Source organism: Periophthalmus magnuspinnatus, chromosome 6 (assembly GCF_009829125.3).
Source record: "Periophthalmus magnuspinnatus isolate fPerMag1 chromosome 6, fPerMag1.2.pri, whole genome shotgun sequence".
Taxonomy (NCBI): Eukaryota; Metazoa; Chordata; class Actinopteri; order Gobiiformes; family Gobiidae; genus Periophthalmus; species Periophthalmus magnuspinnatus.
In genome coordinates, this window is record NC_047131.1 from 14,480,729 (window position 1) to 14,502,782 (window position 22,054).

Here is a 22,054-nt window from a genome sequence, read left to right on the forward strand (position 1 = left end):
AATAACAATTTTAATAATATATCTTCAACGTGTTTCTATTTCTGTCTCTTTCTAGGTAAAAGAATGGCTTTGTCTCAACTGTCAGATGCAGAGAGCACTTGGAGCATCTGAACCTCCTGGTCTCCCAATGATGAAACCTTCACCCAAAAAGGAGATCATCCCAACACCTCCAACCAAGGAAAGTGCTGAGCCAGTAGCGGATAAAAATAAGGTTGCTGATAAATTTGAAGAAAATAAATTGCCTGTGGAAGTTACTCCAAAAGAAAAGGCTCCCAAACCTCAACTACAGAAGGCTCCATCGATCACTAAACCAGGAGATGATAGCATACCCTCACAGAAGGTTACACCAGGTGTTCCAAGTCCTCCACCTGGTCAAGTTGAGGTCAAACAACCATCGGAGCCAAAAATTACACCGACCCCACTAAAGCCAACTCTAGAAGAGGTAAAGAAAGAGCTTCCAAAACCTGTCCCATCTACAGTTTCATCAGCTCCTCCAAAAGTTCCTGCTAAGGAAAAAACACCATCTGAACAGCCTATCACATCGGTTCCTCCAGCTATTCATGTAGAACCAAAGACACCGATCCAACAGCCTTCTAAACCAACAACAAGTGAAGCCTCCCCAGCAACTTCTAAAGGTTCTGAAATGGTCAAACCTTCATCAGAAAAGCCTGCTACTCCACCTGTAGAAGCAAAGGTTACCACGGAACAACTCCCCAAGCCTACGCCGACTATGGACAAAGCAGTTCCGTCAGCACCATCTCCCAAACCTGAAGTGAAGTCTGTTACCCCACCAGTTCCTGCAGATGTAAAAGCAATTGCTCAGCAACCTACAAAACAAGAGCCATCTTCACCCAAACCTTCTCCCAAAGCTCCAGTAGACACCAAGGGACCCACAGCCCAAGCAGAAATGCCTGGAACTCCTCCAGCTAAGACTGTTCCTCCAACTGCTGCCACTGCCAAATCTGCACAACCATCAGCGCAGCCTGCAAAACAAGAACCATCTCCACCCAAACCTTCTCCCAAGGCTCCAGTAGAAAGCAAGGGACCCACAGCCCAAGCAGAAATACCTGGAACTCCTCCAGCTAAGGCTGTTCCTCCAACTGCTGCCACTGCCAAATCTGCGCAACCATCAGTGCAGCCTGCAAAACAAGAACCATCTCCACCCAAACCTTCTCCCAAGGCTCCAGTAGAAAGCAAGGGACCCGCAGCCCAAGCAGCCAAGCCTGGAACTCCTCCAGCTAAGACTGTTCCTCCAACTGCTGCCACTGCCAAACCTGCACAACCACCATCACAGCCTGCAAAACAAGAGTCCGGCGGATTCTTTGGTTTTGGTGGCCCCAAGCCTCAACCCGCAGCTCAGAAACCTGCAGAGTCGGTCACAGGGAAGATGTTTGGCTTTGGATCATCTTTCTTGAGTTCAGCATCAAATTTAATAACTTCAGCAGTTCAGGAGGAGCCTAAAACAACACCACCAACACCTCGCAAAATGTCGGCAGCTCAAGTCTCTCCTAAAGCAACTCCCCCAGCCTCACCGAAAACTGTCCAGAAAGCTGATGAGAAGAAACCACAAGAGAAGGTATCGGTGGCCCCAAGCAAAGAGGATAAAGTCTCACCAGAGCCTACCAAAGCACCAGTTGGTTCTAAAGTACTAACAAAGACAGAGAAATCCTCCTGCCCCCTGTGTAAAGTGGAACTCAATGTGGGCTCAAGGGACACTCCAAACTACAACACATGTACTGAATGCAAGAAAACAGTCTGCAACCAGTGTGGGTTTAATCCAATGCCAAATGTGACTGAGGTATTTATATATATATATAATTTACTAATCGCTTATTACCACACCATAGACATCAGACAACTCTTTACAACATTTCTTACACAATAGCCCACTTTACAATTGATCTTACAGGCATAGACAAACAAACCAGCAAATAGCACACGTTCTACATTTAAACACTCACTGTAAAACCAGAAATTGTATGATAAAACTAGTTAATATTACAATCATAATCTATTTTTAGCAACTGTGAAAAGCTCTATTTTGTTAATGGATAAAATAGGGTTGGAATTCATTGTTACATCACACGTACATACGTTTTATACATTTAATTTACTGCAAAAAATAGAGCTAGCTATTGTTGAGCAGTAGTCCAAACTTGTCACTAACATAAGGAGGTTTCACAACTTAAGGGAGTTGGAGCATTCCTGCTAACAATAACCTGTCTGCAAACAGCACACCACTTCTAAAAAATTAAAAAACACTTATAGTAGATGCATATAGTTAGATGCAGACAGGGCCTAGGTGTCTGATTCTGTATCTATGAACTGCAGTATACAGTTTACTATTTGACTAATTTAATCTACTACATGAAAAAAAATTTAGGTAGTTAAGACGTATGAAAGTCCTTGAAAGATAACACTGCTCACTGCAAAATGCACTTGACAGATATACAACTTTGTTAGCTTATTACTGACTATACTAGAAATTGTTTTGGACTTACAGGAACAATATTATGTCTTATTGTTTTCTTGTTTTGTCTACACAGGTAAAGGAATGGCTGTGTTTGGACTGCCAGATGAAACGGGCAATAGGACCATCAGAGGCCACTGGACTTCCTGCCATGAAACCACTGGCACCAAGCAAACAGGACAAACCTCTTGCCCAGAAAGAGAAGCCTCCGGAACCTCAAGTGAAGAAGGAGACTGCTTCACCAACTCCACCCAAGAAAGAAGCTCCCAAGGTCGAGCCGTCCGTGCCAGCTACTGTCCCAGATGCTGCCCCTGTCCGAAAAGGCTCTTTACCAAAAACCCAGCCACTTCCAACAACTCAACCAGCACCACCAGCGAAAGATGCAGTCCAAAAGCAGCCACCAGTTGCAAAACCAGCCCAGCCGACCCCTCCTACAAAGGCAGAAGTCAAAGAAGCACCTCCAAAACAGGACACAACCAAACCCACGTCGCAACCTTCAAAACGCGCTCCCTCCCCAGCCAAGGCCGCACCGCCATCCCAGCCTCCCAAGCAAGAATCCGGTGGGTTTTTTGGATTTGGTGGACCCAAAACACAACCGACCCCAGCTAAGACAGAAACGGTCACTGGCAAGATGTTCGGTTTTGGTTCATCATTCCTTAGCTCTGCATCGACGCTTATCAACTCAGCTGTCCAGGACGAAGCTAAAACAACTCCACCAGTGTCCCCGAAAATGTCTCCGGCCAAACCCAAGCCCGAACAACCATCACAAGCAAAAGATACGCCACCAGTGGAGAGAAAAGTGGAGAAAGTTACAATGGAGCCCGCGAAAGTGGTTACAACGAAAGCAGCTCCGTCAACCTGTCCGCTCTGTAAGATTGAGCTTAACATTGGCTCCAAGGATTCACCTAATTATAACACATGTACAGAATGCAAGAATACTGTCTGCAACCTCTGTGGATTTAACCCGATGCCTCATACAGCAGCGGTGAGTACAATTTAATTATGTGTTCCTTGTTTTAATTAACTGTAAATCATTATGGCAAGGTCAGGGCTTAGAAGAATGGTTCCTAAAGGGTTCTAGTGTGTTTTCAATTTGTCACTGTAGAAAGAATTTCAGAAAGAAAAAGCATTGTTGATTGATGGTTGCTTATTTCAGTTATTTAATTTGCATAAGAATGATGCATCTCCCCAGACAATATCAACCGCAATAGGTTGGTTTGTATTTGCAATGCGTAAATGGGATGTTTTAGAGCTGCAGAGTATTGGTGCTTTCAATACCTAAGGTGAATGTTGCAATATATCAATATATATTTTTGTGATCTTGAATTTTCATGGTAGTAAGTTTTATTAAATAATAAAACCAAATAGTTAATCCCTTAAATCCCAAAATTTAAAGGTACAGTTTGGAAGCATGTCACCTGCATGAGTCCATGGAAATATATGTATGAAAAATGTATTATAACATGCACTTGATTATCCAGTGTTTTTGTGATTTAAATCGTCTATCAAAGTCCTGTGAGGCAGCGGCTTTTGTAATTTTTGCCTATAAAACGTAAATGAAAAAACAAAAAACAAAACATACATTTAACTGAACCCTCAAAATTTTAGACTCCAGAATTTATGGGACAGAAGATCCTACTACAAAATCATCATTTATTTACTTCTTTGCTGTATAGATTGCATACATGAAAGGACATGTACCCAACTTTCCCATGTATTTAAGCAAATTTTGTCTTTTCTAAGTTTAGATATATTGTATAAGTAACTCTTGAGGTCAAAATATGTCTGCTGCAACTAGTTGTAAATAACTTTGGACCACTGCGAAGGTACAGGTACAGCGCTTTTAACCACCACCAGCCCTGGTTTACTTTCTCATACATTAACTGCACTGTTGAATGTGTGACTCCTGACTGTTGTGGCTATCCCTCCTCTGAGCACTTGGCCTTGTTATGTAACCACGCGTGATACTAGCTTCCTCATGCACAGTAGCCCTCTGTATTAAAAGTGATTGAGGGTTGTGCAACCGCATTAGCTGATGGGATCTGCTGCTGTCGGAGTGTAGCGGTGACAAGGGAATCTCCATCCCCCGTGTGCAAAGTCCCATCCCCCGTGTGCAAAGTCAGACGCCATAACCCCCGTGATATGCCAATATTTTAGGATTTGATGATGTCATAATTTCATCTCGTGGGCAAGGGCTTAACTGTGTGGTAGATTTACTGTTTTTGGAAGAAATATCCAAACGTATGATACACAAATGTTAAATCTTATCATTATTTGTTTGGAATTGAATCCATAACCCTGTAATATTAATCGCATGGCTTAAAGACCTTTCAGCTGACAACAACAACAACAATGTCTTTATAGTTGAATAATGGTTGAATAATCACTTTCTGAACCTATTGCGCAGTAATTACAGAGATATTTAAAGGCGCTGTACTTGATTTTTACTGTCTTAAAAACAAAAAAAAACTATCTAGATCATTTTAAATGGATTGCAGTGGTACAAAGTTACTCCTCACTTAAACTTATGCATTTCGAGCATTCCTAAACATTCACCACAATAAGTTTATAAAAGCTTTTTACTACTTCCAAAGATCAAAGTTTTGTGACCATACTGGCTTTGTGGCTGTACTGACTTGTCTAAGCTTTATTTCGGCAGATCTTAGCAAGGCAAGACTGGGCCTGGTTAGTACTTGGAAGGGAGACCACTGGGAATATTGGGTGCCACAGTGGGGCTCCAGTGACTGTTTTTGTGTCCTTAAGCAAGACACTTCAACCACACAGTCTAGTATGAATGTGGTGTGTGCGTGAGTTTGAGTGTTAGTGGTGTTTGGAGGAGGCAATGGCGTGGATTGGCACCTTTGCTTCCGTCAGTCTACGGCAGGGCAGCTTACCACCATGAATGAATAATGCACTGTAAAGTGTTTTGGATATATTGAAAGATGCAGGATAAATCCAGTGCATTATTATGTATTATTTTTTTGCAGTCATGGTAAAGCTAACAACAACTATCCTACTAAACGCGCACTTCCTGGTTATTGGACAATAAAGTGCTTTAAAATTAGATAAAGACTTATTTTGACCTCAAGAACTGCATATACAAAATTTTGCACAAATACATGAGAGATCTGTGAACCGACTTTAACCATAAACCAGGTCAGCAAATTTGCAATATGACAATTATACAGCAAATTCCAACATATAATTCAGACCTGTCCTCCAGCTCAGTTTTCACCTATAGAGGTTCTATAAAGTTATGCTGTCACGTGAACTCAACCAAAGAGCAAGCTTAAGAGGTGAAGTGCAGTCCGTCACAACACCGCAGTACATTACCAGTAGGCATTTCCTTTGAGGCCATCTGCTCTTTCACAGATCAGTGGCGCTGGGCAACTTAACAGTCTCACATTTATTATACGCGGGTGGCAGCAGCTCTCACTACCCACAGCGCATTTGTCCAGTTTTCATTCTCTTTGAAATGCCGTAGTTTAGTTGGCCATGAAATAACCCGACCTGTGTGCAAAATCAATAGTTCGCACGGGAGTCTGTGTACCTTATCTTTATTGCTGTAAGGTATTTTCAGTTTGCAAGATCTATGAATATGTTTGTAAATGACATAGTTTAGTATTTGAATCCTACAATACTAGCTATATAAGATGATATAACATTTTATAGACCTGCTGTGTTTGAGACTGTAATTGAAGTAAGGCTGTGCAGTTAATACATACAGAAACACACTGAATTATTGTTTTGTGTTAAATGGTATTGATTATTAGTTTTGTTTATGGAGAAGGTACACTTTATTGTCCCCATAGGGAAATTTGTCATCTGCTTTTGACCCATCCTTCAGTGCTGCTGGAGCAACCTGTCAGGATCAGTAGGGACCCATCCTTGTTTCTAGGCTTGGTCAGGACTACATTAGCTGGAGGACCTATTGTACCTATTGTGCATTTTGGAATGCCGGGAGGAAACCCACCCACACACAGGCAGAACATGCAAACTCCACACAGAAAGGGCACGCTGACCTGAGAGTCAATCACTGAACCTTCTTGCTGTGAAGCATGAGTGCTAGCTACCATGCCGCTGTTATAGTCATCAAATTATGATTGGAAGCTATTATTATTAGTTTGTACTTTAGTAAAGAGGAAATCTAACTGTGAAAAAATACAGTGCAATAATGTACCATAATTGCCAATATTTCTGATTATGGAATTGATACATGACTCAAGACCATCTCTGAGAGTGAGATATTAACACATGATATAACCAGGCAATCTTATTATTATTGTTTTTGTATTTTGCCTGGTTTTGTTCTGGATTAGCTCATTCTCTGTCATGTCTACAGCTATAGTGATATGTCAGTCCTTGTTCATTCATTGATCATTTGCTGCATATTACACAGGCCTGCTCACTTTGCTTTGACCTTTCAGTGTCCCAGAGGGAGACACAAGCATCATGTGGCCGTGTTACTATCAGGCTGACACCCTCTCAGATATGGGCCATTACAATAATTGGCTCTCCTTGTGTGGTGTAAACATGGAGCAGATAAGAGCACAGGGAATCCTGCCTGTGTGAAGAACAGGGGCTAGCATTACCTTTGTGAGCACTACATACAAAGGTAATGCTGCACTACTACTAGAGACTTCAGGGCCCCACTCTATATGCAAAACCGACTGAGCTTTTTAGTAATGTTATAAAACGGACCTGGCTGGAGTCGTGGTTTGTCAAAACATTTTGTGCCACCTTTTGTTGTAATTAAACAGGGGGCATTATGCATAATCACCTTTTTGTAGCTTTCCACCATGTTATAACTTTGTTCCCTCAACAAAAACATGGCTGAAGAGGGTTTATATGTCATCCACGCATGTTAATCTTAAGTAATTTTGCAATCTCTCCCAGGCACTATTCAAACACTCCTCACAGTTAGCAGTACAAACCTGTCCAAGCCACCACATGACAATTTTAAAGTATTAAATCCTGAAAGTGCTCCTCCGTGTTTTTAAAGTTCTTGCATGTGCAGCAGACTCATTCTGATGAAGATATGATGAATTTATTAGGAAAAATCGAGGCTAGGGAATCGAGGCTAGGGAGGTGAAAGATTTTGCTGCTGTGGGGAGGATAGGGTCTAGGGGGAGAGTTGGGGCTATTTCCATGCCTGACCTACCTACTTTATTTTCAAATATAGACCAGACTGTTAAGTGCGTCAGCCATACTTATTGGAACGGTCCAATCACAACTACTAATTTGTATCGTGTGTCTCTGAAGTCTCTCAATGTCTCTTGATTGTTTATTCCGTTTCTCCATTCTGTTTTTTTTATTTTATTTTTATTTTATTTATCATAAGCCGCCATGTTTGTTTTGACACAAACAGACCATGCGTTTCTCTGATTGGTTAATTTGCGATCATGCCCACCAGATAGACGTTACAGTTGCAGACCATAACGTATATGTAAAAGTATTAAAGTACCTGTTTAAAATGTACTTAAAGAGTAAAAAGTAAAGGTATTTCACACAAGTGCTGTTAAATATACTGCTATAGATTTTGAAATGACACATATTTTGGTTAACAGTAACAATACAAATCAGTGTCTTTATTTTTTGTATGAATTTTGTGTATTTATGGTACCACAAATATAGTAAAATGAACCCCTCAAATCATATGACATTTACTTTTTACTTTTCAGTCCAGTTAAAATATGTAGTAGAAAGTACAGATACCTGCTCTCAAATGTAGTGAAGTAAAAGTAAAAACTACCCACTGTAAAATGTACTTCAGTAAAGCACAGATACCTTACTTAAGTACAGTACTTTACTACTTGTACTTTGTTACTTTCCACCACTGTATGTATTATAAGACAAAGGTAGCAGGCTTCGTCAGTGTCTCACAAAAGGTGGGACAAGAATGAAAATACAGTCTTCTGGTTGAATCTACACTCAAAATGTCTTTAACAGCAAATGGAATCAGAAATAGGCTCTGCTCATACTTACATACTCCATCATTTCAGTATTATAAATGTGTGTAAGTTTAAGAGTAGAACAGTTATTCTTTCAAATATAAATGAATTGAATAGATGTGCCTCTTCAGAATAAGTGCCAGGAGCATGGTTTTCTTGGTCCACTTCTGCTTCAGCTGATGTTATCAAAGGCCGGAGTGGCTGTTGTCTTGTATCTGGGACACGGGCGATTCGAGCTCTGCCAAGCAATTATACGGCAATGCTTTGTGCTATTTTTACCTGCTCCTAGTAAACTTTTCATGCATCTTCATTAGGCACATTGTCACATTACTTATAACTTATACTTATATAGACAGAATGATGTATTTTGGCTTAATATTTATCCTATATACAGTATTAAATGGTAACCGGACGCCTTCTGAGTATGTTGTGGAGTTAATATATGACAGTAATGTAAAGGTGCACTAACTTTTCACTTGCCACAGATCTGACATGTAACTTGGCCTCTATGGGGATAGATACATTTAATGCCAAACTGTGGAACATCTGAGGCAAAGCATTATGTATCTTTCCTGAAAGTCCGGAAATAATTTGTTTCAATAGTTTTAGGAGCAATATATAGTACATCATAATGCGCCACTGTGACATACTTAATATTTATGTGATTTCAATCCTTCAAAGTAACAGTATGTAAAGTGGAAGGTCAACTACATGATTACATGGACATAGAAAGTTATGTCGTACTGTGGAATTTTATAACCAAAGGAACAACTTTTCCATAGAAATCAGCCCATCCTCAGACCAAATAAGAGTCAGGTTTATGGAGGTCCAAGTCTGCTCAGAGTTTTTATGTTTTTCAATGCAAGAAACACACATAATGAAAAAAAAAGTTTTCATTTTAGTCTATTTTTTGGCCCAAAAGTTACATTCTGTGGCTTTCAAGCACAGTCTGAGCCATTTAAGCATATTATAATGTTGTTTTGTGCTGACAGAAGACATGCAACTTTGAGCCAGTTGTGGTTTCTTGTAGATAAGCAAAGCAGATTATAAAATGTCATTTGTATATTTTAGGCCAGTTTTATTTTCTCTGTTTGGAAATTGATCCCCTGATTCCCTCCTGCCTCTAACAGTGGCTCTAGGAAACATATATACTCCCATCAGTTCAATTATTATGGTGGCACAAGACATTTTCATTTGAATAATTTCATCTCATACAAATTGTGGAGTATAAATGTTGCTCATTATTTCTTTAAGTATTTCTTTTTGCCCAGTATTGTTACTTTTAAATGTTTATGGTGATACAAAGGTAACAACATGTGCTATTGTGATCCAAATGTATAGTCCAGGTTGTTTTCATTTTATTTTTTATTTTGTTATATATATATATATATATATATATATATATATATATATATATATATATATATATATATATATATATATATATATATATATATATATATATATATATATATATATATATATATTTTTTTTTTTTTTTTTTTTTTTTAATATATATTCATGAAAAACACTTTTATTTTATTTTATTTTTTTATAGAATCGGGAAGAGCAACATAGCAAAATATATCATGACAGTCAGTGGTAAACGTAGGGCTATTAGAACTAGTATTTGAGAAACAAACCAAAAAAAACAAACTCTATACTTCAGTCTATACTTCCCTATGATTGGTTTAACTCACCTGTCCCTGACTTGCTGCATCACAATATTTTTTTTTTCCATTGGCAATTTGGCCCAGGGTCATCGCCCAGTTTTTTATTGTTACATTATCCATCCCTAGTAGACCCAGAGCAGCACAGACTACACTGGGACATTAATCATAAGCATGGCCTCATATGACCCTGGATGTTCATATTGCATTTTCTTTTTGAAGCCAATGCTAATTCATTTCCCCTGTGAGCACATGTGGGCTCCTCATTGCCACTGCACTCACGTACTTCTTGGTGTCATCACAGTAGCATTTCAAACTTGATTTCGATACCACGATGAAAATAAAAAACACAACCTTTATTTAGACAAGAGAATGTGATTTTCAACATTAAATAATAGTACTTTGTTTTACCATGTGGCCTTATATCTGTGTAATCCCTCAGTAGGTTCCATAGTGGTCCATGGGTGTATACGAGTCATACTTATACAAGTCTTATGTGATCTTATACTTGTTCTGATATAGACTATTCTAAAGCTAAATAGGAAAGGTAATATTTTGTCCCGTGAATGTGACTTTTTTATTATCAAATGAGTATCTAGTCTCAAATAAGTAGTAGTCTTGATACTACGTTTAATATCGATTTTTTTATGCTATTGACAACTAGAGATAGACAATATTTGGACTTTTTAACTCTCCACCATAGGCTGATAACTTGTTTTGGTCAGTCTACTGCTTAGAATGTACACACAAAGCTTTATATTAACATTTTAAGAGATATCTAAAACAAAACATGACCACACAATACACAGTAGTCGTAGTAGTTGGTAGAGTGTTTTTCCACTAATCCGACTAGTTCGAAATCCGCTCACAACGTAAACATCATGTGCGATTCTAGCTCCCACAGATGAATACTGTCATTGTGTGTCCTTTGGCAAGACACTTAACCCACGTCACCCCACTGTCTGTGTACATTGATGTATAAATGTGTGAGTGGTTCCTTGATGTAAAGCGCTTTGAAGGCACTTTACCATTTACGCAGCTCTCTTATAGGTTTCTGGTTTAAAAAAAGGCTTGGGAGGAGTTTGTAGTAAATTTAAATAATATAACTTGGGGAAAATAATCCAAATCAACTCTACATATCGGCCCAAAAACATCGGCAGACCTAATTGGCCATGGGTTGCTTTGTATTCTAAACAATCAGTATCAGCATCAGTCATGAAAAACCCATATCAGTCGATCTCTATTGACAACCCTAGTTTGCCACAGGCTCATCGCACAAATTGTTTTTTTTTCTCTCTATTATCACATTCACCCGGTGCAGTGTTAAAGGCTAGACTAAAACATAAATCATACGCTTAGCCTCATATGACCCTGGATGTTTGTGTCATTCTATTTTTGGAAGCAAGGCTAACTCGTTTGGCCTGTGAGCACACGTGGGGTCCTCAGTGTCGTCGCAGTCGTGTTCTTCTACAGAGGTTAGACTCACGTGAGCGGAGACCGTCCACTGCAGATCCGGTGTCTTTTGAGCCATACATATTTCAGGCGCTGGGACAAAATCCTTGAGTCCTCTTAAACCCAGGGTGAAACGGTGATAGCTGGAGGAAAAGCAGTGCAGTTAAAAATAGTTCCACAAATTAGACCGTAATGTGAATATTTGCAGTTACCTGTTTGTAAATGTAATGCTGTGTTGGTATGTACAGTGCAGTATATTAATCAGATGCATTGGATAAGACTGTTTATCAGTTTTTTACTATGGCAAAAGAAGTTTAATTTATGTCAGATGTGAGTTGAATTTGTCTAGATGACAGCGATTTGCTTAAAGAAAAACATAATAGTCACCGTTAATGAAATCATAATTGAAATCATGATTTAATACACGTAAAGGTCCTTAAAAGTATTGCGTAAAATTGACTCTTGTGAGCTTAAAGCCATGTTATAGTGCTGTTAGTTCCTCAAAACCAACCTGGAGTAGTGTTTTGTTTCCTTCACACATGTTTGAGTAGTCTTGAATTATTAGTCTGCCTACATCTCTAAAGCTCAAATTGCTCCGTTCCACCTTGTGATGTCATGAAGTGGTAGTTTAAGTCAGCAGCTACTTTTTACCTTTTGTTCAGCAGAGATTGGAAATTCCAGAGTTGAAATCATCCAAATGATTCAAATGAAGGTGTGTGGAGTTAAAAAACACAGTGGAGCACTTCCTGTTTTACCACATGACATCACAAGGTGGAACAGAGTGTTTTCTGTTTGAGAGAAGAACTCAGCCTAAATATGCAGGATTTGTGTGTTAAATATGTGTGAATGAAACAAAACATAACTCCAGGTATGTTTTTGATGAGGAAACAACATTATAACATAGATCAGAAAACAGTGTGATACGGGACCTTAAAGAGTTAGCGTTAATAATAGAGCTAAACGATTTGAGAAAACATATCTCATTGCAGTTTTTGTCATGATTGCGATTGTATTTCCAATATTAATTCACAATTTAAAATGCATCCAGAAGAATTGACAAAAAGACTGAAATATGAACTTACAAACTAATACAAACATCACAATTTGGAACATGTTTGTACAGATTTAAACTACAGGGTTAGATGTTTTATGCAGAATTAAACTAACGCAGGATAAGGCAAATAAGGATATTGTGTTTGAAATGATGGTACTTTGAAAACTGCAAACTTTGTGAATTGCTTTGAACGTTTGTAATCTATTAGAGCAGTAATCATAATGGTAACAGAATTTAGACTGATTGAACAGCCATATCATAGGTCATACATATACAATGTTCTATTCTATTTGCCATTTTAACTTTTTGGATGTATATGTTTTTATTGCAGTACTTCTATTGCTGGTTTCAGATGACATTACAACATTATAAAAGACAATACTAATGAAATCATATGAGGGCAGGTAAAATTAATATTGTTAACATGCAGATTCTTGTTGTAATATAGTGGGATTTAGGGTTCAGTCACAATAAAAATGATCAGGTTCAACATTTGTCAATTTATGTTTTGGATATTTCAACAAAAAGTGCAATGTAATCGATAGGGAAAACTGACTCTTGCCCCTGAGCTGAGAGTATGACATTATCACATTATACAATCTGAAAACCACCATTATGTATTTTCTCATTTTCCTTTTGAAAGCTTGGGTTAGAAAATTAAAATGGCAAACCCTAGCCCTAATGCCTAACTGTCACCCTATTAATATAGTCAACATGTTAACAAATAGATTGCCTGTCAGCCGGTGAATGTGAACAGTTTGGTCAACATCTGGTTTACATAAATGCACAAATGAGGACTTCCTGGTTTTACTTGTTTATGTACAGAGTTGAAACCAAACAATAGGCTCATGTTGTAGAGTTTGATGATGTCATAATTTCAGATGAAGGGCAGGGTCCTAGATAACTCTGTGGGAGATTTAGTGTTTATGAAATGTCCAAACATATAATATGAACTTTGTGCCAGTTTTTGTTTCATGTGCATAAGTCTAGTAATTACAGAGATATGAACCATAAACCAAGTAAACAAATCTGTAGTCTGACGGTTAAACAACATATTCCACCACAGAATTCTGACCTGTCTCCAGCTCAGGTTAAACTATAGTTACCCTGCAGTGTTGTGATGTCACGGGAACCCAACCTATTGCATCTATTTATTAAAGAGACAACTTTATTGCGTGTCCTTGTATTGTAATGAAACACGTTGCTCATTAGTGATTAGCAGGTCAAACTCAACAGTAGTATTTTGGGAGGTTGTGATGAATGGGGAGATGTGCCCTGTGTGGGCTGCTGATAGCCAAGTATATTATCTGCTTCAGTCTGAGCCAAAAGCATTTGTGTAAAATCAATGTGGGCCTGAGTGTAGCTCTGGTATCAGCAGCGAGCAGAGCTGAGAGCAAACTGGAGGAAGTCAGTCTACATCCCACAGCCCCACATGTCTGTCTGCGCACTAGGACAAGCACCTACAGACAGTAATGTATGTATTATACATTTTTAATAGAAGGTATTAATTCACTTTTTTGGAGCTTTCTACCATGTTATAACGTTGTTCCCTCGTCAAAAACATGCCCTCAATTGAACCCTCATTACGGTTAGCAGTAAGATTTTGTCCAAGACTCAGCCAACAAGCCGACGTCCCTTTTAAACAGTTGGCAGTGGTCCAAAGTTATTCCTCCTGATGCACTACGAACATGCTGATTATTCACCACAATGAGTTTACAAGCACTTTTCACAGCTCTCGCAGAACAGTGCAGAGTTTTGCTTGACAGTAAAGCTAACAACAACTAGCATTCTGATTATTGGATGCTAATAACTGCTTTATAATTAGATTTTTTTTCCCCATTTTTTCATGCAATATGTAACCTGCTGTTCTCCATGGAAATAGTTTGAATTTTATTATTATTATTTTTTTTAAATTGGTATTTCTTTATCGTTAATTTTTCATGCAAGATAATTTGCAAGCTGCTGTTCTCCATGGAAATGGAGTTTTTTGCATTTCCAGGTCATATTCCACATTATGACATGGTCTATCTTTCATTTAGTCAATGACTGAAGTGTTAAATAATACTTTGTTCTGTGTTATCACCTGGCTATTGCAATAAACATGAGCTTAGAACATTCCAGGAAAATGCAAAGACATCCTGCTCATCCTCAACCAGAAAAGTTACATAGTGCATCTTTACATCCTGAAATATAATAGAATGTGGCATGTTCAAACAAGATTTCAGAATTTCTCCACCACTTTGTTGTAATTTTCAAAACAGTTGCCACCAAACACGATTCTGCTTCGGACACGAACTAGGGCTGCAATACTAATCACAATCTAATCAAAAACACAATTTGAATAGACGCAATTAACTAACTGTAGAGGCTGCGGTTTATGAAGTACCACAATTGCCTGCATGAACAACAACATTTATTGTCAAAATAATGTGATTCTTGTATTGGTTTATTAGTTTATATTTCAGCCTGTCAATTCTCCTGGGTGTGTTTAAAACTGGGTTGTCAGAAGTATCGAAAATCAGATACTAATTAATAAGGTAACATGGGAATATAAAAGAAAGTACTATGATTTAAAGTTGAAAATCATATTCTATTGTCTAAAGAAAGAGCGTTTTTTATTATCACCATGATATCAGAATCGATTTTCAGTTTCAAGTCTATTCCCAAATCCAGTCTCGCTTGTCACAAAAATCACAATTTGATTTTTCTTCCTAAATTTTCCAGTCCAACCAACAACACCAAAAGCTGCCCTGCCCATATTTCTTTTACCTCTGACGTAACAACACTGTCTGCTCTCCTAGCATTATTATTTCCTCTTAACGCCCTCACATCAGCGTATGTGCCGTTGTGTCAGGCTCGCAATCACAGGCTCAGCAGATCTTGACTTAATGCAGTGTGAGCCCGTGGAGTTAGCCTGATGCTGTCGTTGGTGTAATCCAGCTCACTGCAGGCTAATCTCCTCTGGCAGCCTCTCCCCTGCTCCCATAGCTCAGGCCCTTTCCAGTGCTATATACTCATGAACAGATTTAATTAGACAAAAAGAGCATGGCGGCTTTCCAATGACGTCCGCTTTGATGCATTGCTCTGTGGAGACGGATTGGAGGAATAGGGACTGGGACTCGAGGTGAATCAAATGAGATTAAGAAATATTTGATAATTATTTAGGGGGTGATTGATAGATTGGGGTGGATGGGTTTAGTCTTGCTGGACAGTAGTGGTGAAATAGGGTTGGGCTGGCTAAAAAGTTTCACGATTGGAGACTTGGAGACGTCGTGCTCGCCTGGGATGAAGAATACACACCTTTCCATTACTTTTCGAAGGTGTGAGGTTGGTCACCAGTGATTCTCCTCGATTTCAGATGGGTGTGATTGACAGGTGGATTAGCTTGCTACTGCGGATAAAATAAAGGAAAAAAAAATCACTGGGGACTGAAAATATAGCTGATTTCTGTAGCGTCAATGAGTGAAACACTAAACTCGCTTCATCTGAGGTGAGAGCAACATCATTTTGTCATAAGTGATAGGTCACCAATGAGCTTCTTTGTTTCACACTCGCCACTGAAATAAACAAATCTGATTGGGTGATCATGTTTGTTTCTGGCTCGAGACGTGTCCAAGAGCATGGGGACCAGACTGATGTGGCTCTGTATAAGAAATACAGAGAGAAATCATTGTGGACTTGCCAGGAAAATAACGTGCATTTTCACATTTCCACACATTTTACAACCAAGTCCAGTTTTTGAGTATTTTACGGTATTTTGTTTTTCATCAGAAACATGCTCATAATTGTTATATGTTCTTTTCTTTGTGCATGTTTGAGTTAGTCAGTGTTCATATTGCACTGACTAAAAAAGAAAAAAATTCAACAGTTTAATTACATTCAGACAGAGATAAGATATTAGAAGTGACTAAAACTTCTCATACTTTTCAGAACATATTTGCAGAAGTCTGACCACTGCCAGGTTTTGCTTTGTCACTAAATTAAATGCTTTATAATTAGATGCACATAGCACGCACAGGACTTTTGACCTCGAGAGTAATATATCTGTACTGGATCAAGTCACTTTTTGGTCAAATACATGGAAAAAAATTAGGTAGAGGAGCTTTAAAGAAAATCCATACATTTTGGACACATCAGTATTCGTTAGCGGTGTCCTAATCTATTATGTGTTTTTCAAATATTTCATGTTTTTTAAGGGTGAACTATGTTTTCTGGTAGAGGGTCTGCCACCTGCTTGACTCCATGGAGATGCCTGGAATGTTCCACAATATGTATTTATGAAACATATTCATCTCCATGGTAGTAGTCACTAGGCTAGGTATTTCTTTATTATTATTATTATTATTATTATTATTATTATTATTATTATTATTATTATTATTATTATTATTATCATTTTTTTTCATGCAAGATAATATGCAACCTGCTGTTCTCCGTGGATTTTTTAAATTTTATTTATTTTTATTTTTTTATTATTATTTTGTATTATTTTTTATTTTTTTATTTTATTTTTATTTATCTATTTATTTTATTTTAATTTTTTTTTATTTTTATAAATAATACTTTGCCCTGTGTTATCAACTGATTGTTGCTATAGAGATGAGTATAATGCCATACTGTGTACAACATTCCAGGAAAAGATATCTTGCCCACTCATGACCAAAAAAGTTACATAGTGCATCTTTACCTCCTGAAAAAATGTATGTCTTTGTGATTTGCTAATTGCAGTCATTCAAATTGTTTTGCTGTTTTGTTTGTTAATACTGGAGTCTCGTAGATAGCAGATAATGTTTTTAGCCTCATTCGGCCTCACCTCTTACTGTCCCAGCAGAGAGAGATTTCTTGCGCCCTTTATTGGTGATTAGTATGCAATTCAAGACTGAATTACTTATGAGTCTTAAGTATTTTGAATAAGAATATGTAAGATCTGATTAGCAAGGTGAGGTAACATATTGCATAAGGCTGTTCTCTGAGTCAGACGCATGTGACCACCTGGGATGTAGAAGGCTGACATAATCTTACATAAAATGTCCACAGCTTGCATATTAACTGGCACTTGGTACTGGTGTTGGCAATGTAATACTGTGGAATCTATGGTGGAACTATTACTGAAAAGTATGGTTAAGAAACTCCTATGGCACCATGCTGTTTCAGTGGTGGGGAAATGTAAATGCAGATTTTAAACTGTGAAGCCAGTAGGGCAGTAGTTGTTTAGTTGTTTGGTTGTTTGGTTGCTTAGTTGGTTAGTCGATAAATCAGTAGATTGTGTACTTGCCCAGTATCTCCCAGTCAGAAGTATGGAGACTAATGGGGTTATGCAAGCCCTCAGCAGGGAATATGTTGTGGAAAAATAATAACTTTTGATGAATAATTATCCATTTGCAAAGCCCGGTTAGTTATGAAATACAAAAAGATTTATTTTTTGTTACAGCAGATATGGACAGAGCCCAGGCCTTCCAGCTTCTTCCTGAGGAAGTCTTCCTGAGTCTCTCCCTTAGAGCATCTCTCCTCTATTTTCTCTAGAGCAGGGGTGTCCAAACTATGGCCCGGGGTCCAAATGTGGCCCTCAGGCCTTCTGTTGAACTGGCCCAATTGATCATGATCAGTACTTTTTACTGCAAATTTGAGTAATCCTACCAATATAACCTAAATAACATCGCATTGCATTGTCATACAGACCTAACATTATATTTCAAGCCTTATTATTTAAGTATGAAGTCAAAACTGTGGTAAATACGCCCATCTGAATTATTCACTGTATTGACCACTGGCACTGTGTCAAATGTTTTTCAAGATATGGCCCTCGGTGAAAAGAGTATGGGCACCCCTGCTCTAGAGCATCTGAGCTTTGAGTATTTATTCTACAATTACAACACTACATACATTTCAAATCAGAGTGACATTTGTTTCACAACCTTGAGTTAATCAGCTTTGACACTTAGACAGGTAGAACAACATAGAGTTTCCTATGGGATGGAGACAGAGGCTTCACACATGTTAATGCTCTGGGTTTGACAGACTGACACAGAAGAAATACAAGAATATTTTCTTCACAACTTTATATACAAACATTTCCATCACAGGTACTTTGAAAGGCTTCACATTTAATAGAGACATGGAATTGAAATCATTGAATAATATTATTAACAAATGACGAATAATATTATATACTAATTTATAATTACTAAAGAAATATCAGTGCACAAGTTAGGAGGTACTAAGAATGTAAGAGTTTGCAGTTTTGGGAGTTTGTTTTTCTTCCTTTTCACTTATGAAAATGCTGTTTAATAGTACTATCTGTGTATACAGCAGTTTTTCTTAGCTAAACTTAATTGTCAAAGCCTGTACTCTTCTGATCTCCGAAGCTAAGCAGGGCTGGGCCAGATTTATACTTGGATAGAAGACTTCTGGGAATACCAGGAGCCACAGTGGGGCAGGAGAGGAAAAACTCATTGTGTCCATAGGAACACACTTCACCCACATTGCCCAGTAGTGTGTGTGTGTGTGTGTGTGTGTGTGAGTGTTAGTGGTGATTGGAGAGGTCGATGGTGCAGATTGGCAGAAAAAATGTACTAGGAAACAATGTATGCATATAAAACCAAATTAAACTTGTGAATCATGACTTTAATCTCCCTTTTACGTATAAATACCAAAACAATACCAAATCTTCAGCGAACTCACTCACTTCTTTCTGCGGTTGTCCCATATGAATCCTTATAATCTAAATAAAATGATTAGTCAAATAACACAAATTTTGCTAAAATTCCATCAAGAGATTAATCAACTAAACGGCTCAAGGCCCACAGCTCTAGTGTCTGCAGTACTAGATTAGCATCACCGAGTGTGGAGTGAATGAATAATGAATGAAATGTAAAGCGACTTTGAGCAACTGGAAAATGGCTGTATAAGATTAATGTATTATTTTTGCATGAGATCCTAATAATTTAGAACTTGCACTACACCACACTCCCTCAGTCGATTCATTGATACACAGGGCTTGAGTTAACCAAGAATTTCTTTAGTCAACTACAGCCCTAGAAGCCATGAGTTTGGGCAGAAGTATGCAAAAAAATAGTGTTCAGTACTCCAACATCTTCGAATTCTGAATAGTAGGGCTGTAATCCCTTAGTTATTTAGTCCATGTTGTCTTGGTCTTGATTCTTTTATTTAGAAGATAAGGAATTATATGGACAACAGAAGAAAGAAGTTGAGGACTGGATTTTCTGAAGACTTTGGAGTGAATTCTAAGTTTTTACATACAAATACACTTTTTTCTTAATACTTTTACAGTTTGAATAGTCACTTTTGCACAAACTCACATGCAGTTGTAATATTTTGAGTGCAGTCACATGGTCAAACTGTAAAGATAATCAACAGTTGGAGAGCTATAGCAAAAGAAAATTCAATTAGGTCAACTGGACAGAAGTTTTAGAGTAAAGCCGTTTTGTCCAGGCCCCTAATGGAACATAAATGATTTAATTTATCTCCTATTTATGACTCCATCGTCAGATCTTAATCAAAACAAGGAAGACAATAGTGATAGCCAGTATGTTAATAGGTCTGAGAGCACACATTAGGGGCTTTAACGATTAGGCAAAATATGATTGAGGCACAGTGTGGTTCAACGGACCAAGCCAACAAACAGAAATAGGTCTGTTAGTTTCAGTGTAGTTAGTTCCTCAAATCAGATAAATATAAGGCCATGTCCACCAGTGATCGGGCCAGAGCTGCAGAAGCCACTTGAATGCGCAGCGAAACGTCACTTTAAGCCTTTTGTCCAGTTGACAGAATTGAATTTGGACGACTGAGGGATTCAATTCAATGTATTTTTGCAAAGCTCAAAATAACATTAGTTGGCTCTTAAGACTGAACATGATAATTGATTTAACCAAAAGAGAGTTAGAAAATCAACAGTGAAACAGACTAACAGACAAGCAGATTAACCAACAGAAAACAAGCAAATGGAGAACTGTCCCAGAATATCTCCTGTCCTTAGACGCTCCTTTTCGGCAAGGAAAAACAGAAGGAAAAAGAAAAACCTCAAGAACCACAGTGAAGGAGAGATCCACTCCTATGGACGGGCAGACTGCAGATGTGTCCAGGACTAATGTGCATCCATTTGCAGATAGAGGGATTACAAAGATATCTTTCTTAGTTGGAGAGCTTTTTCCACGTCCCCTTTTAGTCCACTAATTAATCAGCTGGACATGTCTTTCGTCGACCAAGAATTTCTTTGTTAATCCAAGCTTAGTTCTTTACTGAGCCTGTACGTTTCTGCCACTATTTCAAAACATTCCAGTGATATTGACACAGTTCCATTTTACTCATCTCATTACTGTTCCAGTTGTGAAGCTATTGTCCCTGCTCCTCCTTCTGCAAATGTAATAATCGGACATTAAGGCTTTCTCTGAGGTGAAATGATCTCTACGGGATTTGTAGGCGTCTGGAGTTTCAAAGCCTCTGCGTATCACCATCAGTCATGTCGACACTGCAGACAGCCACTCAATTTCACTTTGATTAAGTTGTGACTGGAGTCGTATTTATTACAAAGCTGATCATATTTTTCTAGAGCTGTCTGTTTTCTCTCTCATGCATCAACAGCGGGGAATATGCCTGTGTTTGTCTGCTGTAATAAATGTGTTTTGATTTGGGTGGAGAGCGAGCGTCCAATATTGAGTTTGAATTTGAGATAGTTTAGTTAACTGGTATGTTAGCAAACTTTAGTGCCTTGTTGGGATTTTTCATTTGAGTTTTTGTTTTATATTAGGGGTTTAGGCCTTTAGTTGTGTAGGTGGTGGTGTCTGATGTCTTAATTGGCCAAAATGTGTATCAGTCAACCAGTCATTATATTTAGATTATCAGGATTTATATGGGAAAACAGCAGGAAAGAGAAGTTAGTGAGTGAGTTTGCTGAAGATTTGGTATTTTTTGTTATTTATACGTAATAAGGCAGATTCACAAGCTCGTACTTTTTCTGCATACATACTTGTTTTTGCATTAACTCCCCTGCAGGTGTAGTCTTGCGAGTGCAGTTGGGGTCAGATACATAGAGATATGTAATAGTCTTGAGAGCTTTTGCCACGCAACTTTTTAGTCTTCAGTCAACACATTTTTTCTTTAGTCAATTACAGCCCAGTTTTACATTTAATCATTTGATGTTTGGACAATTATCTAATCAGAAAGTAGAATAAGCCTCACATTAGTCTCTCATTTGTGTTGCCAGTTTCAATGCTGAAATGGGGCTTGAGAAATAACTTGTACACTTTATGGTTGTGCAGTGCACAAATGGACTATGGACATTAATAATGGCACATGTATCTTGAGACTGTTGTGTATGTGTGAGTGTAACTGTGATTTTAAGCTGCGGGCAGTGAGCCCAAGACAAATTTCCCTTTTGGGACAATAAAGTTTATCTTATCTTATCTTAAATTCAGTTGGTTTAACCCAAAAAGGACTC

General features: G+C 38.1%; 1 protein-coding gene across 1 annotated transcript in view; it reads left to right on the forward strand.

Moving 5' to 3' along the window:
- Positions 1-22,054, forward strand: part of pclob (piccolo presynaptic cytomatrix protein b) — a 107,506-nt gene that overhangs the window by 20,511 nt on the left and 64,941 nt on the right. Inside the window, exons 12-13 of the mRNA XM_055222579.1 lie at positions 56-1,798; positions 2,547-3,455. Of these exons, the coding sequence (XP_055078554.1) occupies positions 56-1,798; positions 2,547-3,455 (2,652 nt within the window). The remainder of the gene's footprint in view (positions 1-55; positions 1,799-2,546; positions 3,456-22,054) is intronic.